The sequence below is a fragment of the Lissotriton vulgaris genome, chromosome 7 (assembly GCF_964263255.1).
Source record: "Lissotriton vulgaris chromosome 7, aLisVul1.2, whole genome shotgun sequence".
NCBI lineage: Eukaryota > Metazoa > Chordata > Amphibia > Caudata > Salamandridae > Lissotriton > Lissotriton vulgaris.
This window is the reverse complement of record NC_141695.1, coordinates 808091999-808110916: the sequence shown is the minus strand read 5'-3', so window position 1 is coordinate 808110916 and position 18918 is coordinate 808091999. Positions and strand designations below refer to the sequence as shown.

Sequence of the window (18918 nt, the reverse complement as noted above, 5' to 3'; positions counted from 1 at the left end):
GAACGGGAATGGCTGGTGAAATACGTTTCTATTTATTAGTATACACTCGGAGTACAGAAACAATGTCATTCGCTACCAGTCATTCATCCTGAACATTTACGCCCTACCACTTTCAAATGTCACCAGCCGCCACTGCCCAAAAGCAATATGAAGCGCACAGTTTGCAATCCGGCAGAGTACAGTGGAAGCGCACGATTCTTTTTAACTGCAGTCCCGCTTGGCAGAATGGTGCGCACAGGCTACGGGTGAGCTGCCAGGCGTACAGTTAGCTTTCCTGACATGCACAGTCTTTTCGATGCGCACCGTACCGGCCAGATGCCATACACAGTATGGGGCGCCTAGATCTTTACGACAGAGTGCGCACAGTACCTTTTACTTTTTGTGGCGGAGGCGGGGCGCACAGCGGCTCTTGACACAGGACGAGGCTGGTGTCTGAGGCGTCCTGTCTTCGTCGGGTCTGCTCCTTGGATCTGATGCCGAGGTGGGGACTTCAGGCGGGAAGCGTGGGGGCACTCAGCGAGCCTCCAGCTGTGAGGTGACAGGGGCGACCTGGCACAGTCACGGCCCAAGGAGGGGCTGGGGGGAGCACCAGTGTCACAGCTCCGGCGGGGGAGAAATCCTCAGGGCGATCAGCAGACGAGCAAAGAGCAGGTTGAGCCAGATGATCCTGTGGCTCAGGTCAGGGGGCAAGCTCTTCTTCCAAGCCCTTGGAGAGAGTTGAACAAGCACAAGTTTTCTAAAGATAAAGAATGCAGAAAGTCTTTTAAAGAGTTCCTCTTCTCTCCTTTGGCAGCAAGGTCACCACTGCAGGCCAGTCCCCAGGAGAGGGACAGTCTTCCTCTTGGCAGCTTACCCGGTGCCTCCTACTCAGGCAGAGATTCTTCTTGGTTCAAACAGATCTAGTTTGTTAGGAGCAGGGCTCCTATATTTATACTCAGTTTCTTTTGTATTTTCTGGCCAGGGGGGCCTCTGCATAATCCATTAAAGTTTCGAAGCACTCTGTCGTGCTGTTCCTGGCTTTTCCTTTCAGTGTGAGGGGCAAGACCATTAGACGCTCCGCAGGAGGTGGAGCCAGCTTTCAGTTGGCAAGTACAGTCAGGAGCACCCTGATGACAGTCCTCCCTCTTCCTGGGCCAGGTGCAGGGCAGAGTCATCAGTCGCTCCCCAGGGGGCGGAGCCAGCATTGTGGTGGCAGAGCACAGCCCTATTTAGAGTCAAGGGGCACTCCCACCACCCATTCTGGTGTAATCCCTCCATTCACCACCTGTCATCCCCAGTCCTGTCAATCACACAACCCAGACAGCAGATACACACACACAGCAGAGGCGGGCTGAAATGGTTAGGCAAGCAAACATTAACTTTCTAAAAGTAGTGTTTGCAAACACAGGATATTAAAATAAACTTTACTAAAATAAGTATTTTATTATTCTGAGTTCAGGCATACTAAACTTATTTTTCTACCATGTTCCCTGAGCTTGCTGGGATTATAGAGTGTAATAATTCCAGCAGCCCATCTTGGCCTAAGGGAACAGGTAGCCTTACAATAGTGAAAAACGAAATTGGCTGTAATTCACTATTAGGACATGCCACACACATCAGGGCTTGTCCTACCTTACACTTACAATGCACCCTGCCCTAGGGCCTACCATAGGGGTGAATAATATGAAGCAAAGGAAAGGTTTTGAGGCTGGCAAGGGTGTGCACTTGCCCAGCCAGTATGACAGTACCAGACTGCACACAGGTTCTTCAATTGCAGACCCTAGATATATTTTAAAAGGCTGCTTCTGGGGGTGGCGCAACCAGCGCTGCAGGCCCACTAGCAGTATTGGCATTTACAAGCCCTGGCACTCCTGGTGCACTTTACTGGGGACTGACAGTAAATCCAATGAGCCAATTATGGAAGTCAATCACATATATATTTCACATTGGGGAGCACTTGCACTGCGGCACAGATTGGCCGTGGCGCAGTGCCCTGAGCAGCGAACACCAGCAAAAACATCTGAGGCACATCAGCAAAAAGTGGGGGGGAGACTCACGCCAAGGTGCCAGGTCTAACACTGGGTATCAGTGCTGGTGGTCTTTACGGTCCCTCTGCCCTGATATTTATGAAAGGACTGCTATTGTGATGTTGTGGACTGTAATGTTTCATGGATTTTGCATTCAACAAGCTCATTTCCACCTTTTTATTCTTATGCTGATTGTGATACTGCTTTAGTAGTTGTAATTCATGGATTTTTAATATATTTAGATATGAATCGATGTAGAAGAAAAGTTACTAACATGTAGCTACAATTCTCTAGATCTACTGTCTTTCATAGATTCACATGTCACACCCTCCTTCCCATACATGAGGTTACAAATTACTCTTGAAAAGCTTTGAAATTCCACATTTAAAGGCTCTCTGGCGATTTGAGTCTCAGAGTCTTTCAAAAACTAAAAACCCAGTGATTGGGTTATAACATGTGGTGGATAGGCTACAGGCAGCCTACAGCTATTTCAGTGTTATTTGAGTGAGTCTGTACACTGCTAAGTTAACATTGATCACCAAGTGTTTGCCAGCCTGACAAGGGATAATTCAAGTGTGTGAATCTTGGAAAGATTTGAATGCTCGAGAAACACTGACCCTCATTCAGTTAGTAACATGAAAAAGTTCTGGTTCTGAAATATGCTGTTGTTTCAACAAGTAGCTATAATGTGTTACTGTGGTATGGCAGCTTGGGTATTACCCACATATGGTGCCAGCATTATGCCAGAGTGTTCAGGTATTCTAAAAGAAAATAGGTTACTTACCTGTAACTGTCTCCAATATTTGTATAGGCAGTAAGTCAATAAACATAGGCTATAATGGCACTAGGCCAAGAATTTAATAGCCTATCTATGTCTTTTTTTCAAATAAGGACCGAACTAGACCTATAACCAATCAAACAACAGCACCCTCTAGAACACTCCCCACAGAGGCTCGATCCCTCATATTTTCAAGTACAAGTAGGAATAAATACATTCCCAAATTGTAAGGGGAGACTCTAGGGGAGGAGGGTGGGTCACAGGTGAATCTATGACAGATACCCATACTGGAGAACTACAGTTACAGGTAAGTAACCTATTTTTTTCTCCGGTATTGGATCTTTCATAGATTCACATGGTTGAATCAGAATAGCTAGCAGTAAACATGATCAAATATTAGAATACGATAATAATGCAAATATTATCGATAGTCAGAATAAAAATAATAATGTTCATAATAATAACAACATAATAGTAGTGGATGGTGGGAAAAGAAACTGATAAAAGGCTCACCTTACTGAAAAAGATGGTGCAATACAGCTTGCCCCACAGCCGCATCATCTTTATCTGCAGCATCCAGACAGTAATGCTGGGTAAAGATATGCCTGGTGGACCATGTCGCCCCTCTGCAGATTTGCTGAATCGGCACACCAGCAAATACAGGCGTGGATGTAGAAACAGCTCTTGTTGAATGAGCCTTAACTCGAGTAGTTAAGGGTCATCCTGCTGTGTTATGGCAGAATTGAATGGATGATGCAATCCATCTTGCAATGGAAGGTTTAGAGACTGGTAATCCTTTACACAAATTGACATAGGCAGTAAATAACTGATCAGATTTACAGAACTGACTTGTTATGTGCAGATAAAACTTAAAATATCTTTTAACATCTAAGGTGTGTTACAACCTTTTAGCAACAGTTTGAGGGTTTGGAATTTTTTTTTTCAAAACAATAGATTAGTTAAGGTGGAAATCTGATGGAATTTTTGGAATTCATTTGGGATTAGTCTTTTACAGTACTTTGTTTTTTTTTAATTGCATGAATGGTTGTTTTATAGTGAACATTGCAATTCACTACCTCTTCTAGCTGATATTAGTGCTAATAGTAATGCCATTTTCCAGAAAAAGATATTTCAAATCTGCCTTGTGGATTGGCTCAAAAGCAGCTTTTATTAATTGACTTAATACCATATTGAGATGCCAAGAAGGAGGAGGTTCCTTCACAGGTGGAAAAGTTATAAAGAGTAACTTGAGGAACTGCTTAATGATTCTTACGGACCGGAGAGAGGATGACTTTTCCGATCTACTAAAGCGAGAAATGTACTTTTATTGATGAATGTTCAAGGTGAGACTTGGCTAGTTGAAGAAGATATGGTAAGATTTGCACTGGCGTAGAGAGGAATAGATGTAAGTATTTTCCTTGACATCATACACAGACATGTTTCCGCTTTCGCTGCTATGATTCGTTAGTGGAATCTGCTCACGCTTTAGTGAGGATTTCTCTGCAGTCTCTGGGGATAGCTAAGGTTTTGAGCTCATGGTAGTCAGGAGCCAGGCCAACAAATGAAGAGAAGTCAGATTGGGATAAAGTACCTGGACCCTGTTTATGGAGATTAACTTTGGAGTGGTTGTTAGAGGAATGTGAGGTTGTTCCGAAAGAAGGAGAAGCTCCGTGTACTAGAATTTCCGGGGCAATTCTGGAGCAAGGAGGATTAATCTGCATTTTTCTCTCTTCATTTTTCGGAGTACTCTGGGTATCAAAGGAAATAGGTGAAAAGCATAAGCAAATATTTTCGACCATTTGATCAAAAAGGCATTTCCCCATGATCCTTTCTGGGGATGCCAGTTTAAGTCGTATCAGCATTTCTTGTTTGTCTTGGTTGCAAATAGATGCACTGTGCCCTAGCAAAGAAAGATGTCCTGCAGAACTTGAAGATCGAGTTCCCACTCGAGACAACTGGTTGTTAGTCTGCTCAAAGTGTCTGCCAGCACATTGGATACTCCTGGAACATGTTCTGCTCTCAGTGGTACATTGTTCTGCAGGGCCCAATTCCAAATTGTTACCACTTCATGTGATAGAGCAAGCAAACTTGTCCTTCCCTGTTTGTTTATGTAATGCATGCTTCTGGTATTGCCTGTATGGATAAGTACAGACACACCTGCATTCTGGGGAGGAATGAGAACCGAGCTAGAGCTATGGTCTTCAGCTTAGTAGATTTATATGCATCCTTTTTTCGGAGGTAGTCCATTTGTCACTGACGGAAAAGATCCTGAAGATGGGTGTCCCATCCCTCAAGGGACGCATCTGTGGTGAAAACTAAATCTGTTGTCTGAGTGAGTAGTTATTCCTTGTGAGACATGGTGTGTCACTGTCCACCATTGCATAGCCGTGACCATTGTTGGGCTTATAAGGATTACATCTTCAAATGACCCCTGAATTTGCACCCACTGCTTGTCTAGCTGTTCCTGTAGAGGGTGCATATGTAGTCTGCAGTTTGTTATCAAGGGAATGCAGGAGGAACACATTCCCAGGGACTACTAGTACAGTCGGGCAGAAACTGACCTTCTCTTGAAAAGCCTTTGTGCTAATAGCTGGAACTTATTTTGTCGCTCTGGAGAGATGAAAGCTTTGCCTGACTTGGTGTCTAAGACTGGTCCTAGAAACGTTAACGTTGTTGTCTGGTTGGAGGCCGATTTTTGCAGATTTGGTGAAAGACCCAATTTCTTGAACAATGAACGACAAAGTGCTGTGTTTGCTGTGGCTTGTTGCTACATTACAGCTTTTATTAGCCAATCGTCTAAATACGGGAAAACTTGAATTCCACTTAGCCTTAGAAGGGCTGCCACCATGGCCATACATTTGGTGAATAATAGTGGGACTGATTGAGGACCAAAAGGGAGCACTTTGAACTGATAGTGCGTGCCGGCTACCTGGAAACGTAGGTATTTCCAAAGTTTGTGATGAGTTGGGGCATGAAAGTATGCGTCTTGAAGGTCAAGAGCGGTCATGTTGTCCCCATGGTTTAGAAAGTATAAAATGTCTTGCAGGGTAACCATCTAAAATGACTGTTTTTTCAGGTTTTTGTTCCGCTGTTGAAGATCAGGAAGAAACAGGAGCAGGGCTCGAAAAATCTAAAAAATGGTACTACTCCTGCAGGACTAGTACCTCAAAAAATGTCCTTGACCTAACTCCAACCTACTTGACCTCCATCTTTGAAAGCGGAGCAAATGTGACAAAATAACAAGATTTAAAGGCATCTTATTAACTTTGTGCGCAATAAAAATGCTTTTAAATTTTGTTATCTTGTCACATTTGCTCCGTTTTCACAGACAGAGGAAAAAAGTTGGTTTGTTTTCCTACTCGCCAGAAAGGGCGAGTAGGACCTAAAAACAGCTCGACCTTGTTAAATTTAGCTCCACTATGCAAACGGTCGAGTGGAATTTTCGAGCCCTGAGGAGTAAACCCCAATGCTCCTCTGGGACTTCGGGACCTTCTATATCACATCTTTTTGTAACACAATAGCAACCTTCTTCAGGAATTGTTTAAGATGGGGATTTTTTTTTCTTTTTGGTAGTACATTTGGTGGCTTGTATATGAATTTATGGGTATGCCTCAAAGCTAAGATGTCCAGTACCCACTTGTCCGATGTTATCATGGGCCATTTATTTATTTAGCAACTTGTAATACGTACAGCTACCCCAAGGGGTTTCCAGGCGCAAGGCGATCGCAGATAGCTGTCCCAACCATGCAGGTTTAAAATTGTTACATTTTCAGCAACTTGCGGAAGAAGAAAAAGGATTTACAGTTCCTTAAGTCGTCCGGTAAAGAGTTCCAGAGCTTAGGGCCCAGGTAAGAAAAGGAGTGGCCCTTCATAAGGGTTAATCGAAAACTGGGGGCCTTGAACAGGGCCTGGGTTAAGGATCTTAGTAGCCGAGTCGACTGGTACAGGGATATTAGTTCCTGAATATACTATGGTCCCAGGTCAAATTTGGCTTTGAACATATAGCACAATGCTTTGAATTCAATGCAGTTGGACAACTTAACCTAATGAAATTCTTTTAGTAAATGAGACAGAGTAATCTGGCAGCAGCATTCTGGACAATTTGCAGGCACTGTAAAAATGCCTTATCAACGCCTACGTACACCACGTTGCCAAAGTAAAGGCAGGAAATAACCAGTGCCTGAATCATTGTCCTCTGTGCTGCAAAAGGAATAAGCCACAAAATAAATTCCAGCCACTTAAGGACTGCAAAGTAAGTGGCGGTTACCTTAGCTATCTGCGGCATCATAGAGAGCGTATCATCAATAAAGAAGGCCAGATTGCTTACATTAGATACTGGTATAGGAGTGGTCCCTAGCAATTCTGGCCAATGTTTGGCACCCCAAAGGGAGGGGTTGTTACCTAGAACTAGGACCTCGTTCTTGTCACTGGTAAATTTAAGAGTTTTGATTCAGCCAAGCGGCAATTTTCGTCATACCCAGATGCAATAAAGATGGATCAGTTCTCTGTGTCGAGGACAGCGAGAAAATGATCTTGGTTTTGTCGGTGTATGAAAAGAGGGTGAGCCCACAGCCCTCTATTAAGTTTGCCAAAGGGCGTACGTAAATATTGAACAGCAAGGGACCATTGGTAGATGTAATGAGAAAGACGACCTCCTAGTTGCTCCCTGGGATTGTGGTAAGTAGCCAGCACAAGAGAAAGGTCATTGCTTTCTAGTGACATATCGTGCCTTGGTGGGTTGTTTTCCTTTTGTTGATTGTTTGCAAGCAGCTGCAGGTGGTTGTCTGTACAGTTCTGTGTATTGTGGCTTATATTTCCCTTAATAAGATTGGTATTTTTTTCCAAAACCTTTATTGCTCCTTTTAGTCTTACACAGCATCTGGCCTACAACCCAACGGGCCGGCCGCCACATCATTGCTGAACTTGCCTCATTATTGTAAAAGTCTGTATATCTGTTGCTGTGTTCGTGGTCTGGTTACTTCGTACTTAAGTAAAGGAGCATCATTCACAAGTAAAGTTCTAATTTGAATAGGTTTGGTTTTTTGTTTTTTCAACAATAAACAACGTGCAAAATCAGCAAAGAAATCACAGGTAGGTCGTCATGTGCTGAAGTGAGTCCGCATACACTATGCCGTGCAAAGTTTCTTACAGAGTACTCTACATTCAGATCTGCAAAGTCACACATATTAATTATTGCTAATGATAGTTGAACATGGAAATTCCTACGGGGTACTTGCCCTGTGTGCCCCTCCGTTTCGTTCCTCCCGACTCCCATGGTCTCCCCCATTCCTTATTCCTACCCCCACTCAACCTCTTCTTATGAACGCTAATCGTCCTCCCCTTCCTCATCAGAAGATATTGGTTCGTCCTCTGGCAAGGGTTCGCAAATGTCACCCCGGTATGTATTCCACGGGGTCCAGATCTTATTCCATTTTCTCGGGCAGGCCCTGCTAGCATACACCTCCCTTTCTGTGACCATTACCCTGTCCATATTCTCACACCATTGTGTTCTCGTCGGCACCTCCATCGCCCCCCATTTCTGTGCTATGTCCCTTTTAGCTACGACCATGCCCAAGGTGACCCACTGTAGTCCATGCCTGGACAAATCATTGGGTTCCCACACATTAAGCAAGCATTTTCGTGGTTCAGGGATCAAGGAGATCCCCACAGTCTGTGATATAGTGCGTAATATATGCCTCCAGTATTCTTGAATGCGTGGGCAGTCCCATATTGTGTGGAAGAAAGTCCCTTCCTCCCCACACCCTCGGAGACAGAATGGGTGCTGCGCGCGGTGTATGAGGTGTAGTGTCGTTCTAGTATAATACACTCTATGTAGTATTTTGAGCTGTATGAGCCGGAATTTAGCTGAGATACCTACTTCTTTGGGTGAAGCCACTGCCTCATTCCACTCGGTTTCGTCCATAGCTGCCACGTCCCCCTCTCACTTTTCCTTGAGTTTGATCATGGGATCCGGCAAATTGTTACTTAACTTACGGTATGTGAGCGAGGTTGCTCGCTCTGGCATATAGTCCGTAAGGAGGCGGTCTTCAAGTGGGGAGGCCTCTGGCACTTCCGTCTCTGGGGGGATGGCTGTAAGTAGCGCGTGCCGAATCTGTGCATATCTGAAGTCTTCTCGTGGCCCTAGCTCATATTGTTCTCTCAGTCGTGCAAGTGGAGTCACCGTGCCCTGTTCCCACAGATCTCCCACTGTAGACAGGCCTATCACATCCCAATGGGAGAAGCCCTTGCTGTTCCGCAAGTTCCCCAGCTCTCGGGAGTCCCACAGGGAAGTAAGTTTAGTTATTCTCCCTTTCCATCCTAGTGTCGCCTGCGCCCTATGCCATATCGTCGCTGTGAGTCTTGTGGGTCCCGTCAGTTTGCGTATTACTCGTTGGTCGTACAGGGGGGCCAGTAGGGTACTTGCGCCTAACTGTATCCTGTCTGCTCTGAAGGCTGGGTCATTTTGGGGGGCGTGGATCCACTGATTTATGATTTTCAGCTGCGCTGCCCAGTAATACAATTTCAGGTCTGGCAGTGCAATCCCTCCGTCGTACCACCCTTTGTGCAGTTTGGCCTGCGCGATGCGGGCCGGGCGGTTACTCCACAGGAGACTTGCCACCAGCGCTGACACTTTCCTAAAGTAACCTGGTTCCACCGGGTACGGCGTATTCTCCAGGATGTATAGGAAACGGGGCAGTGACATCATTTTGTACAATGCTGCCTTACCCAGCATCGTGAGGGGTAGTCCGGCCCAGAACCCAACGTCCTGTTTAAGCCGTTCTATAGGTGGCCTCAGGTTTTTCTGCGCAAATTCTACCGGGTCCTTGGTGACATGTATGCCCAGGTATTTAAAGGATGAACCGGCTTCGGTCAAGGGGCAATGAGCATTCAATGTCGGGCCCGGTCCCTTCAGAACATAAATTTCCGACTTTTTCCAGTTCGGCGTATATCCCGAGACTTTTCCGTGTTCATCACACAGAGTCAGTAGCGCTGGAATGCTATGCTCCGGGTCAGTGAGGTAAACTAGCATGTCGTCTGCGTATAGGGAGACGCGGTCCTCCCCTCCCCCAGCCCAGGAAATCCCTCTAATCAGTGGGGTAGATCGTATCAGGTGTGCTAATGGTTCTAGGGCTATCGCGAAAAGTAGTGGTGACAGGGGGCAACCCTGTCGAGTGCCTCTCCCCAATGGAATTGTGCGCGAGATATGGCCGTTCGCTACCACCTGTGCCACTGGTCTCGCATACAGCAATCTGACCCATGCTATGAATTTGGGTCCAAACCCTAAGTGCGCCAGGACCTCGAACAGGTAGTTCCACTCGACCAAATCGAATGCCATTTTCGCATCGAGGGCCAATATAACCGCTGGTTCGAGAATCGAGTCCGCTCTTGCCAACACCCCGTGCACTCTTCGCAGATTCAGTGCCGTGTTTCTGTGCGGCATGAACCCGGACTGATCGGGATGTATGAGGTCTGGCAGGTGTGTCAATAGTCGGGTAGCCAGGAGTTTGGCTAGTATTTTAACTTCTGCATTGAGCAGGGATATGGGGCGATAGGAATCGCAATCTTCCGGTGGTTTCCCTGGCTTAGGTATCGCGATGATGGTCGCTACTCTTTGGTCAGGTGGGAGCTCGCCTTTTGCAAGGCAATCCGTATACATGGCCAGTAGGTGTTTACTGAGCCTTTCCGACGCGGCCTGGTACCATTCTATCGGGATGCCATTTGGGCCGATCGTCTTACCGGGTTTTATCGCACGTATCGCTATGTGGATTTCGTCCATGGTTAGATCTGCCTCTAGTTCCGCTGAGGCCTCCGGCTGCAGCCTCAGTGTGTGGATAGATTCTAGTGCCACCCTGGCCATTTCTACTGTCACCTCCCTGTCAGACGTGTAAACACCCTCAAAGTGGTCTGCAAGTATTTCTACGATTCGCTCCGGGCTCGTGTGCAGTGTACCTCTCCTGTCTTTTACTTGTTGGATACCCTTAGTGCTCCCTCCCTTCTTGTCTAACCAGGCCAACATCCTGCCCGCCTTATCTCCTATCTCATAAATTCTGTTCTTTGTTTCCGTTATCTGCCCTCTGACTTGATGCCGCAAATACTCCGTATACGAGTGTTGTTGGAGGTGCAGTGTGTGGGCTGTGTCCGGCGTGGGGTGTGTTTCATGTCTTATTGTCGCTTCTCGCAGTGCCAGTTCTATTTCGGCCAATTCGAGCGCTTTGTCCCGTCTATAGCCTGTAAGTGTGGTTATTGCTTGCCCCCTTAACACTGTCTTGTATGCTTCCCATAGGGTCGCAGCCGAGCGCACTGACTCCAGATTCTCTTCGAAGTACTGCTTCGTCGCCGTTTTGAGTGCTTTCCTGACTTTGGGCGCCTTGAGGTATGCTGCCTGTATGGGGTAAAGTCGTTTGCGTGTTTTCTCCTGGGTGGCGAGTGTTAAGAGAATCGGGGAGTGGTCCGATATGCCTCTGGGTTGGATGTCTATGGTGTCTACGTGTTGTATGCATTCTCCCAGTGCCAAGAAGTAATCTATCCTCGAGAGACTGTTGTGGACAGCAGAGTGGAAAGTGTATTGATTCATGCTAGGGTGTGCATGCCGCCATATATCCACTAGACCCATAGCGGTCAGGAAACGTTGGAAGCGTGAGGGACCCCCGGTTATGCCTGCGGCCGGGAACCTGTCAAGTGTATCATCTACAGTGGCATTAAAATCCCCCCCAAGTATGATGTCTCCCTCTGGAAGGGCCAGTAGGAACTCACCCAGCGCTGGAAGCATGACCGAATGAAGCGCCGGTGGGATATATACCGAGACCACATTAATAAGCCTTCCTTCCCACTGTCCCTGTAGGGCCGCAAAGCAACCCTGCCCATCAATCTTCGTACTCAGTGGTATAAACTGTGAGGATTTCTTAAGCAAAATCCCAGTTCCACGGGATCCTGATGTAAGCTCTGAATGTGCGATCATTTTATAGCCTCTCCTATCAAGCGCCTTGGTGGTCCCACCCTGTAAATGTGTTTCTTGAAGGAGTGCTATAGCCGGCCCCTGTCTTTTCAGTGCAGTGAGTACCAGCCCTCGTTTGACCTTATCTCCCAAGCCCCTTACGTTCCATGTTAGTATGCGTAGGGGTGCTCCCCGGGATCTAGGTGCACCCTCTACCCGCCTACGTCGTGGGTAATCTGCCATGGTCCTTCGTGTAGATGATCATGTGTCCAGTGTGTAATGCGGTCACTATGGCCCACCCCTCCCCACCAATGAAGCAGCGCGGGTACCAGCCAGCGCAGCCCGACCAATCCTGTGGAACTCTGAAAAACTCAACTAACTTCCCTTCTCCCTTCCCAAACTGAACCTGGAAAAGTGTGTAGCCTGTCACAGTTTGCGGTTTGCAATGTACAGCTAAACAACCCCCCCACTCCTCCCCCCTCCCTGCCTCCCTGCCAGACGGGCTTAGAACTGCCCGCCACCCCAACTCAGCAGAGTGCTTTGCCCAACCCATAAACAGTACTTGCTTGCTGGGGTGAAGTGTCCTCCGGAGTGAACAGGACCCCTGCCCTCTCCGGACTCCCCCGGGACAGTGTCCAAGCCGGGTCTCACCCACGAAGCCATGTCAGTGTTCATCTCGTTTGGTGCCGGGCGACTATTCTTCCACGTCTTCCAGTGCGTTGGTATCGTCCTGCGCCTGGGAGTGTGTCGATGCAACACCACCTGATGCTTGAGATCTCGGTTGGCTGTCACCGCGTTGGCTCTGGTTTGTTCTATGCGAGCGGCGGGGTAGTCCTACTTGTCGCCAGCCATCCAACCATTCGCGCGCCGACTCTGGCGTGTCAAAAAACCAAACCTTACTGTCTGCGACCACTCGCAGCCGGGCCGGGAACAGCATGGAGTACGGCAGTTCCTTAGCTCTCAGTTCCCTCTTGACATCAAGGAAGGTCCTCCTCCGGCGCGCCACCTCTGCAGTATAGTCCGGGAAAAAGGCTACTGTAGAGTTTTGGACCTGCAGCGGCGCGGCCCTCCTCGCAGCCTGCAGGATCGCATCTCGGTCCCGAAAGTTAAAGAGTCTCGCTAGTATGGGTCTAGGGGGGGCTCCAGGCTTGGGTTGTCCCCCTGGAACTCTGTGCGCCCTTTCAACGGAGAAAAATTGCGATAGACCCTTAGGTTTGAGCTGAGTCTTGATCAGGTCTTCCACATACAGATCCATGGCTCTAGTTCCTTCCGATTCCGGGACCCCAAGAATTCGTACGTTGTTGCGCCTGGAGCGCCCCTCCTGGTCGTCCAGCTTCTCTTTTAGTGTCTTATTCTCTGCCGCCACTCGTTCCATTGCCAATTGTAGGTCTGATACGTCTTCAATCAGAGATTTAGTGACCACCTCGACCTGTTTCACTCTTTCTCCCATTTTTTGGAAGTCCGCCCTAAGGAGTGAGACCTCGGTGGCCGTGGACCCCACTGTTGCCTGCACTTGTGCCAGCGCCTTCATCACGTCATCAAGTGTTGCTTTTTTTGACCCATCGTTCTCTGGCGTCCTCCCCGTCGATGTGCGCGGTTCTGCCTGGGAGTGCGCCTGTCTGTCGTATGCAAATTTCTCCAGTTTAGACTGCGATGAGGCGTTTTTCGGGCCCTTGCCAGCCATGTTTCTTCTCGGTACCCTTGTTGTCTACCTTTTCCGTGGCGAGTGATCCCAAGGGGGGGGGGGGGGCGTCTGTGCCTACCAGGATAAAGGTGGGCCTCAGTGGCGTTGCTCACCCGTTTCCACTGCGTGTTGAATGTGCAGTCAGACCCGAGTCAGTCCCAATGCCTCGTGTAACCTGCCTGACACTCTTAGTTCCACCTTGCCCTCGGGCCCTGCCTGCTGCTGCGATCGTATTGTCTGGTGCTGCACTGCCAGACCACCCTTCCAGTGCCTGCTGTGCCTGAGTGGTGTGGTATCTGCGTCTCTCCCTGGCCACTGGCAGGTTATGGGTCTATATGTCGTTTTTCGGCCCCTGCCCCGCGCCTCCGTTGCTCTCTGGCCCTCGTGCCCCCCTCTGCCGCACCCCAGCTCTTCTCTCTTCCCCCGGCCGCGTGTGGGGGCGAGGTCCGCCTCCTATCAAAGTGCGCTGCTCAACAGTTCTGTTCGTAGCGGCAAATGCCGCGAGTTGCTCGTGTGCAGTCTTTTGTATTTTCGGGGGGGGGGAGGGGGGGGGGGGGTCAGACTGGCAGCCGTCTCGTGGGGCCCTTGCCGAGCGGGCGCTCCGTCCGCCTCTCACCGTATGTATCGGTCACTGCAGGGGGACTTAGTGCGCCAATGCTGATTCCTCGTTGCTGCCTTTCGCTGACCCCTCTCACTTGCGGGCGAGTTGGAACACAGCCACTCGGGGGTGCCAGGGGGCTCGCTCCGGCCACAGGTTTCGGATTGTCACTGGGGGGGGGCGCCGGGTAGCGCGCCCTTCCGGTCGCCCTCTGCCGAATCGCACTTACTTCCGCCCGGCCTCTAGTCCCACCGGGGCCCGGTGTCGCAGGGTCGCTGCAGGCCCCCTGGCGACGGATGACAGAAGTCCGCTTCCCGGCATCGGATTTCGGCCGTTTTGCCTCCGGGTGATTCCCGCTCAGTCCTAGAGCCGGGTTCCTCCGATCAGAGGTTGATTAAGATCGGATTAGTGGTCGGATTGTAGTGGGGTCACTGCCTCGCTCACGGAGCCCTACAGCTAAGCGACCACCATGTTCAGCCGCTAAGCCACGCCCCCAAGATTGGTATTTTTGACTATAATTTTGAAATCCTCCTCTATAAGAATAGGAACTTTTTCCTCTAGCCCCACGAAAAGGTTGTTTGCACAATTGTAATAATCCTAGGGACTTGGCGATGTCAGTATTCGCTTTAATAGTTTGCAGAGCTTCGTCAATGCGTATTGCGAATAATGCTTCTCTGTCATAGGGTATATCCAAAAATGTTGTCTGGACTTCTGACCTGAATATTGTTGCTTTAAGCCAGCCCTATCTGCAAAGAACTGCTGTACCAGCTAGTTGCTGGAAACCGGTTGAAGAGATATCAACGGAAAAGTCAATTATCTCAGAAGAAGCTTGTTCACCTTCCAAGAGAATCTTCCTGGCGTCTGGTTTAACATCCTCTGGTAGTAGATTGACATACTGTGCCATATCCGACCACATTTATCAAATCTACCTAGAATTGCTGGATAATTTGCTGCTCTTACTGTTACTGCCACCATGCTGGAAAAACGTTTACCAATAATGTCAAGGCGACATCCATCCCTATCTGATGGTGTAGTGATAGAGGTGGGAGAATTCCTGGAGCTTCTCTGGGCTGCTTGACTGACGACGGAATCCAGTCTTGGTTGTACATTAAGGCGTGCTGGAGCATCATCAAGTGCCTTACATTTCTTTTCCCATCTGGGAATAACCGCTGCCACAGTGTCTTGGTTTTTCATGATATGTTCTCCTCCTTGCCATATAAAATCCAGAATGGGGATTCCTCTTACTGACTTTTTTGTTGGTTCTTTAAAGTCATAAAAAACAGACTGCTTGCATGCTAGTGAAAGGCAATAGAAAATGCTTCGCTGCCCTCTCCATGATGTTATGGAAAGCATCTATACCGTCCAGCGGTTAATACACTGGAGTTGGAATAGGAGGAGATGGTGTAGTTATCAAATAGTCATCCCAGTCATTAATAGTGGATGTATGATCTACAATCCCTCCCTCTTCTTCTTGATCACCATCCGTAGTGTCAGGGTCATGAACAGGCAGATCTGCCAATGGTACAGATGATAGAGGAGTACCTGAGATTTGCAATGTGCATGGCCGAGGGAGTGGCATTTGTTGTGGAGATAGTGTTGTTCTTTGCAGTTGAGGAGTAGACATAGAAGTAACAGGTTCTGTGAACCATTTGTAATATTCTTGTAGATGAATGAGAGGTTGGCTACTAAATCCAGAGGCATATGGATGGAATTATCCTGTTGATCTTGTGGTATGTACGCAGGATACTGTTGATAATCCTCTTCATAATATTGGTCATCATCACAGGCCTGACATTTCACTTGTAATTCTAAAGGACTAGGAGCAGCTCTAAAAGGGCTCTCATTTTCAGATTCCTCATCTAGTAAATGAGTCTGTGGAATAGGTGACACTTTGCTTGGAGATGTGTGAGTTGGAAAATTCACATCAGCAATAGGTTTATCCGAATATGATAGGAGTGATATTGGCGCCAGTGGTGTTAAAGGTGCAGAGGATGTCAAAATTTGAACCTCAGTCGACGATAAGTCTGTCGTCTAGGAGGTTTTTTTGCATTTTTTTAGGTAGGACATGTTTTCCTGGTTGAATTGCCGTCGACGACATTGTCAAACTCGATGACATCGGAGGTGTTGTTGATAAGAGTTCTGTCAACTGTGTTTTCTTTAATGGATCTACCGATCTGGATGTCTTTGTTGATGGAATACGCCATTTCGCCGGCGACAATGTCGCTGGCGAACATTTAGATGAATGCTTCATCGACTGGACTGGAGACAGTGAAATCGACTTAGATGTCGTCATCTACAACAACCTGCAAATAACTATGGTCGTTGATGCTACTGGAGACGACGATGTTATCAATGGCAACGCTGCTGTAGAGAAGGTAGATGTCAAGGTCATTGATGTCATTGGTAAAACGTCGTCAACAGTACTAAAATTGGAGAAATCTTGACTATTTTTTTCTACAGCAAGTGCTCCCATCGTCAACGGAAAGGATTTAGAAGACAGACACTTGTTTTTCAGATTTTTTAGTAGGTTCTGAGTGACCCATTGAGGAAGGTGTGTGCTTTAATTTCTTCTGAGACTTTTTAGAATTACCAGATGCCTCATGATGGGATTTCTTAAGGGCCTTCTTAGGCTGTTCAGAAGACTCCTGGTCAGAGGATCTATACCTTTTATGAAATATGCCAGATCTCAAAGAATCATCACTGTTTTCCTCAGAGACTGGGTTTTCCTTAGATATAAGTCACTGTAACCACAACATAAGTCTTCTCTCCCTGTCTTTGGGGATCTTCTGAAAGAAAGTGCAAAAGATGTTATAGTCTTTGTCTGATCAGGAAAGAGACAATAAATGCACTTTTTATGAGGGTCATCAATGTAAATTCTCTTTTTGCCACAGGTGTTATGTGGCCTAAATAATCCCTTCTCAGAATGTTCAAGGATGGTATTAGAAAGAAATATTTGTCTGGCCTGAGAAGAAGTGTCCTGAAATTAATAGTTTAAAGAATAAACTGAGCAGAGCTCAGGGAGACTTCCTTAACACAACATGTGGTAGAAAATCGGAGAGATCTGGCCTCTGTGGGGAGTGTTCTAGAGGGTGCTGTGGTCTGATTTGTTATAGGTCAAGTTTGGTCCTTTATAAAAAAAAAAAAGGACGTAGATAAGCTATTAAATTCATGGCCTAGTGCCATTATAGCCTATGTTTGTTAACTTTTTGCTTTATTATAGTACCATAGGACTCCCACTGGGACAATGGGGAATGATTCCAGCGTATGAATCTATGAAAGATTCAATACTGGAGAAATTAAATCTTTGAAATAATGAGTCTAAAACGTTGCAGGATCCTGTAATTAAGTGGAGCTTTTCAGTATTTATGAAACTGAGGATAGCCCAATATAAAAAAAATCGATTTTGCAGGCTGAAACCCAATCCACGCTGTGTGAGGGGTCAACTTAGAGATGAATGAGACATGCTTTATGATCTGAAAACTGAATTGAAATATGACCCATCAAAATGCCTTAATGTGTTTGAAATAGTGCGTTATGCAATAGTTTTGAAATAAAGTGCATATTTATAGTTAAACATATGTATTCTAAAGTGAAACGTAAGAACAGAAATCAACATTACTCTTCAAAAAGTTGCATACGTCAGAAAAAACTTATATAACATTGTAATGCGAGCTACTTTCTATTCACGCTTAGTTGACTCTTTGAGCAGATTATAAAATTCGACTCACCTCTTCCACCACTGACATGAGCTGTTCCACGGGAGTGCTGGAGGTGTCTCCCACAATCAAGGAAGTCTTAATGTTGTCCTTTGTGACGGGTTCTTTGTTCTTCTTCACAAAATAAACTCCTTTGTTTTTCAAAATGGCAGGGAAGCCAGAGGTGGCATATAGCTGTCCTGCTTGATTGGTGCTTATGACTAATACCATTGAATCTGCGAGAGTTAAGAAACTCACAACCTGTTGCTTGTACTCATCCACTGACAAGAACTTTGTCCACTTTTCTACCTTCAATCTCAAGGACATCAGTGTATAATTCTGCAAAAACTCCAACCTTTTATCAGTGTCATCCATGTTTCAGACTTTTTGCAGAAGGCTTTATAAAATAAGGGAGTGGGGAAAGGCAGATTTTTTCGTCGAGCGGTTTATCAGTTCCAGAAAACAGCACACTGAGACATGTTCCCTTTCTGCCTTATAGCGGAGGTGTCTGCCTGCAAAGATAAGATGCAGTGTTTTCAGAGAGTTGTTTTTCATTTCCTGAACATGACTACATCTTTCTGTACATTTTTCAAATAGCAATCAGAATGAGTCGTCCAAGTCAGAAGAAAGTAGTCTCTTCTATGGCCTTTTTAAAAATCTCATTGATTAAGAATCTGAATAAAGCCTCTCTGATCTATAAGTGATAAACACAAAACAGAATATGACACTGTCTGCTTCTATTAGTAGATGATCACTCATTGGAGATGTAATCTAAGGCCAGCTCAACCTAGTTATGAGGTTCAATTAGACGGGAGGTCTACCAGCAAGAAACTGTAAGTAGGCCCATGCCATAACCTCTTTCCATCCGTGTAAACTACCTGCCGCCTTCATGAGACCTCCTAGAACTAAGCTAGCCTACAAAATCCAGTCCCACGTACTCTGGACTAAGACTATAGAGCACCACATACTCTGGACTAAGACTATAGAGCATACACACCAGTGTAACACACCTTGCATGTTCAGGGCTCATACATCAGAGCTATCTGAGGCATAGCTCTGTTGTCTATTTCATGATTGAATAAAAATCAGCAAGATCAAATAATAAATTGCCTATACTCACTCCAAGACTTAGCAAGGAATTTGGAATGGAACATTAATAGCCTGGTAAAGTTCATCTCCCTGATCCTTACTCCCCACCTCCATCTATTCTCTGATGACTGAT

The 18918-nt window shown here is 46.7% G+C and overlaps 1 protein-coding gene across 1 annotated transcript in view; it reads right to left on the bottom strand.

Moving 5' to 3' along the window:
- The window catches only part of DNAH17 (dynein axonemal heavy chain 17), a 15539113-nt gene extending 15520909 nt beyond the window's left edge, over positions 1-18204 (bottom strand). The window contains exon 1 of the mRNA XM_086931082.1: positions 17730-18204. Coding sequence (XP_086787208.1) covers positions 17730-18071 — 342 coding nt within the window. The 5' untranslated portion in view covers positions 18072-18204. The remainder of the gene's footprint in view (positions 1-17729) is intronic.
- Between the last annotated feature and the right edge of the window lie 714 nt (positions 18205-18918).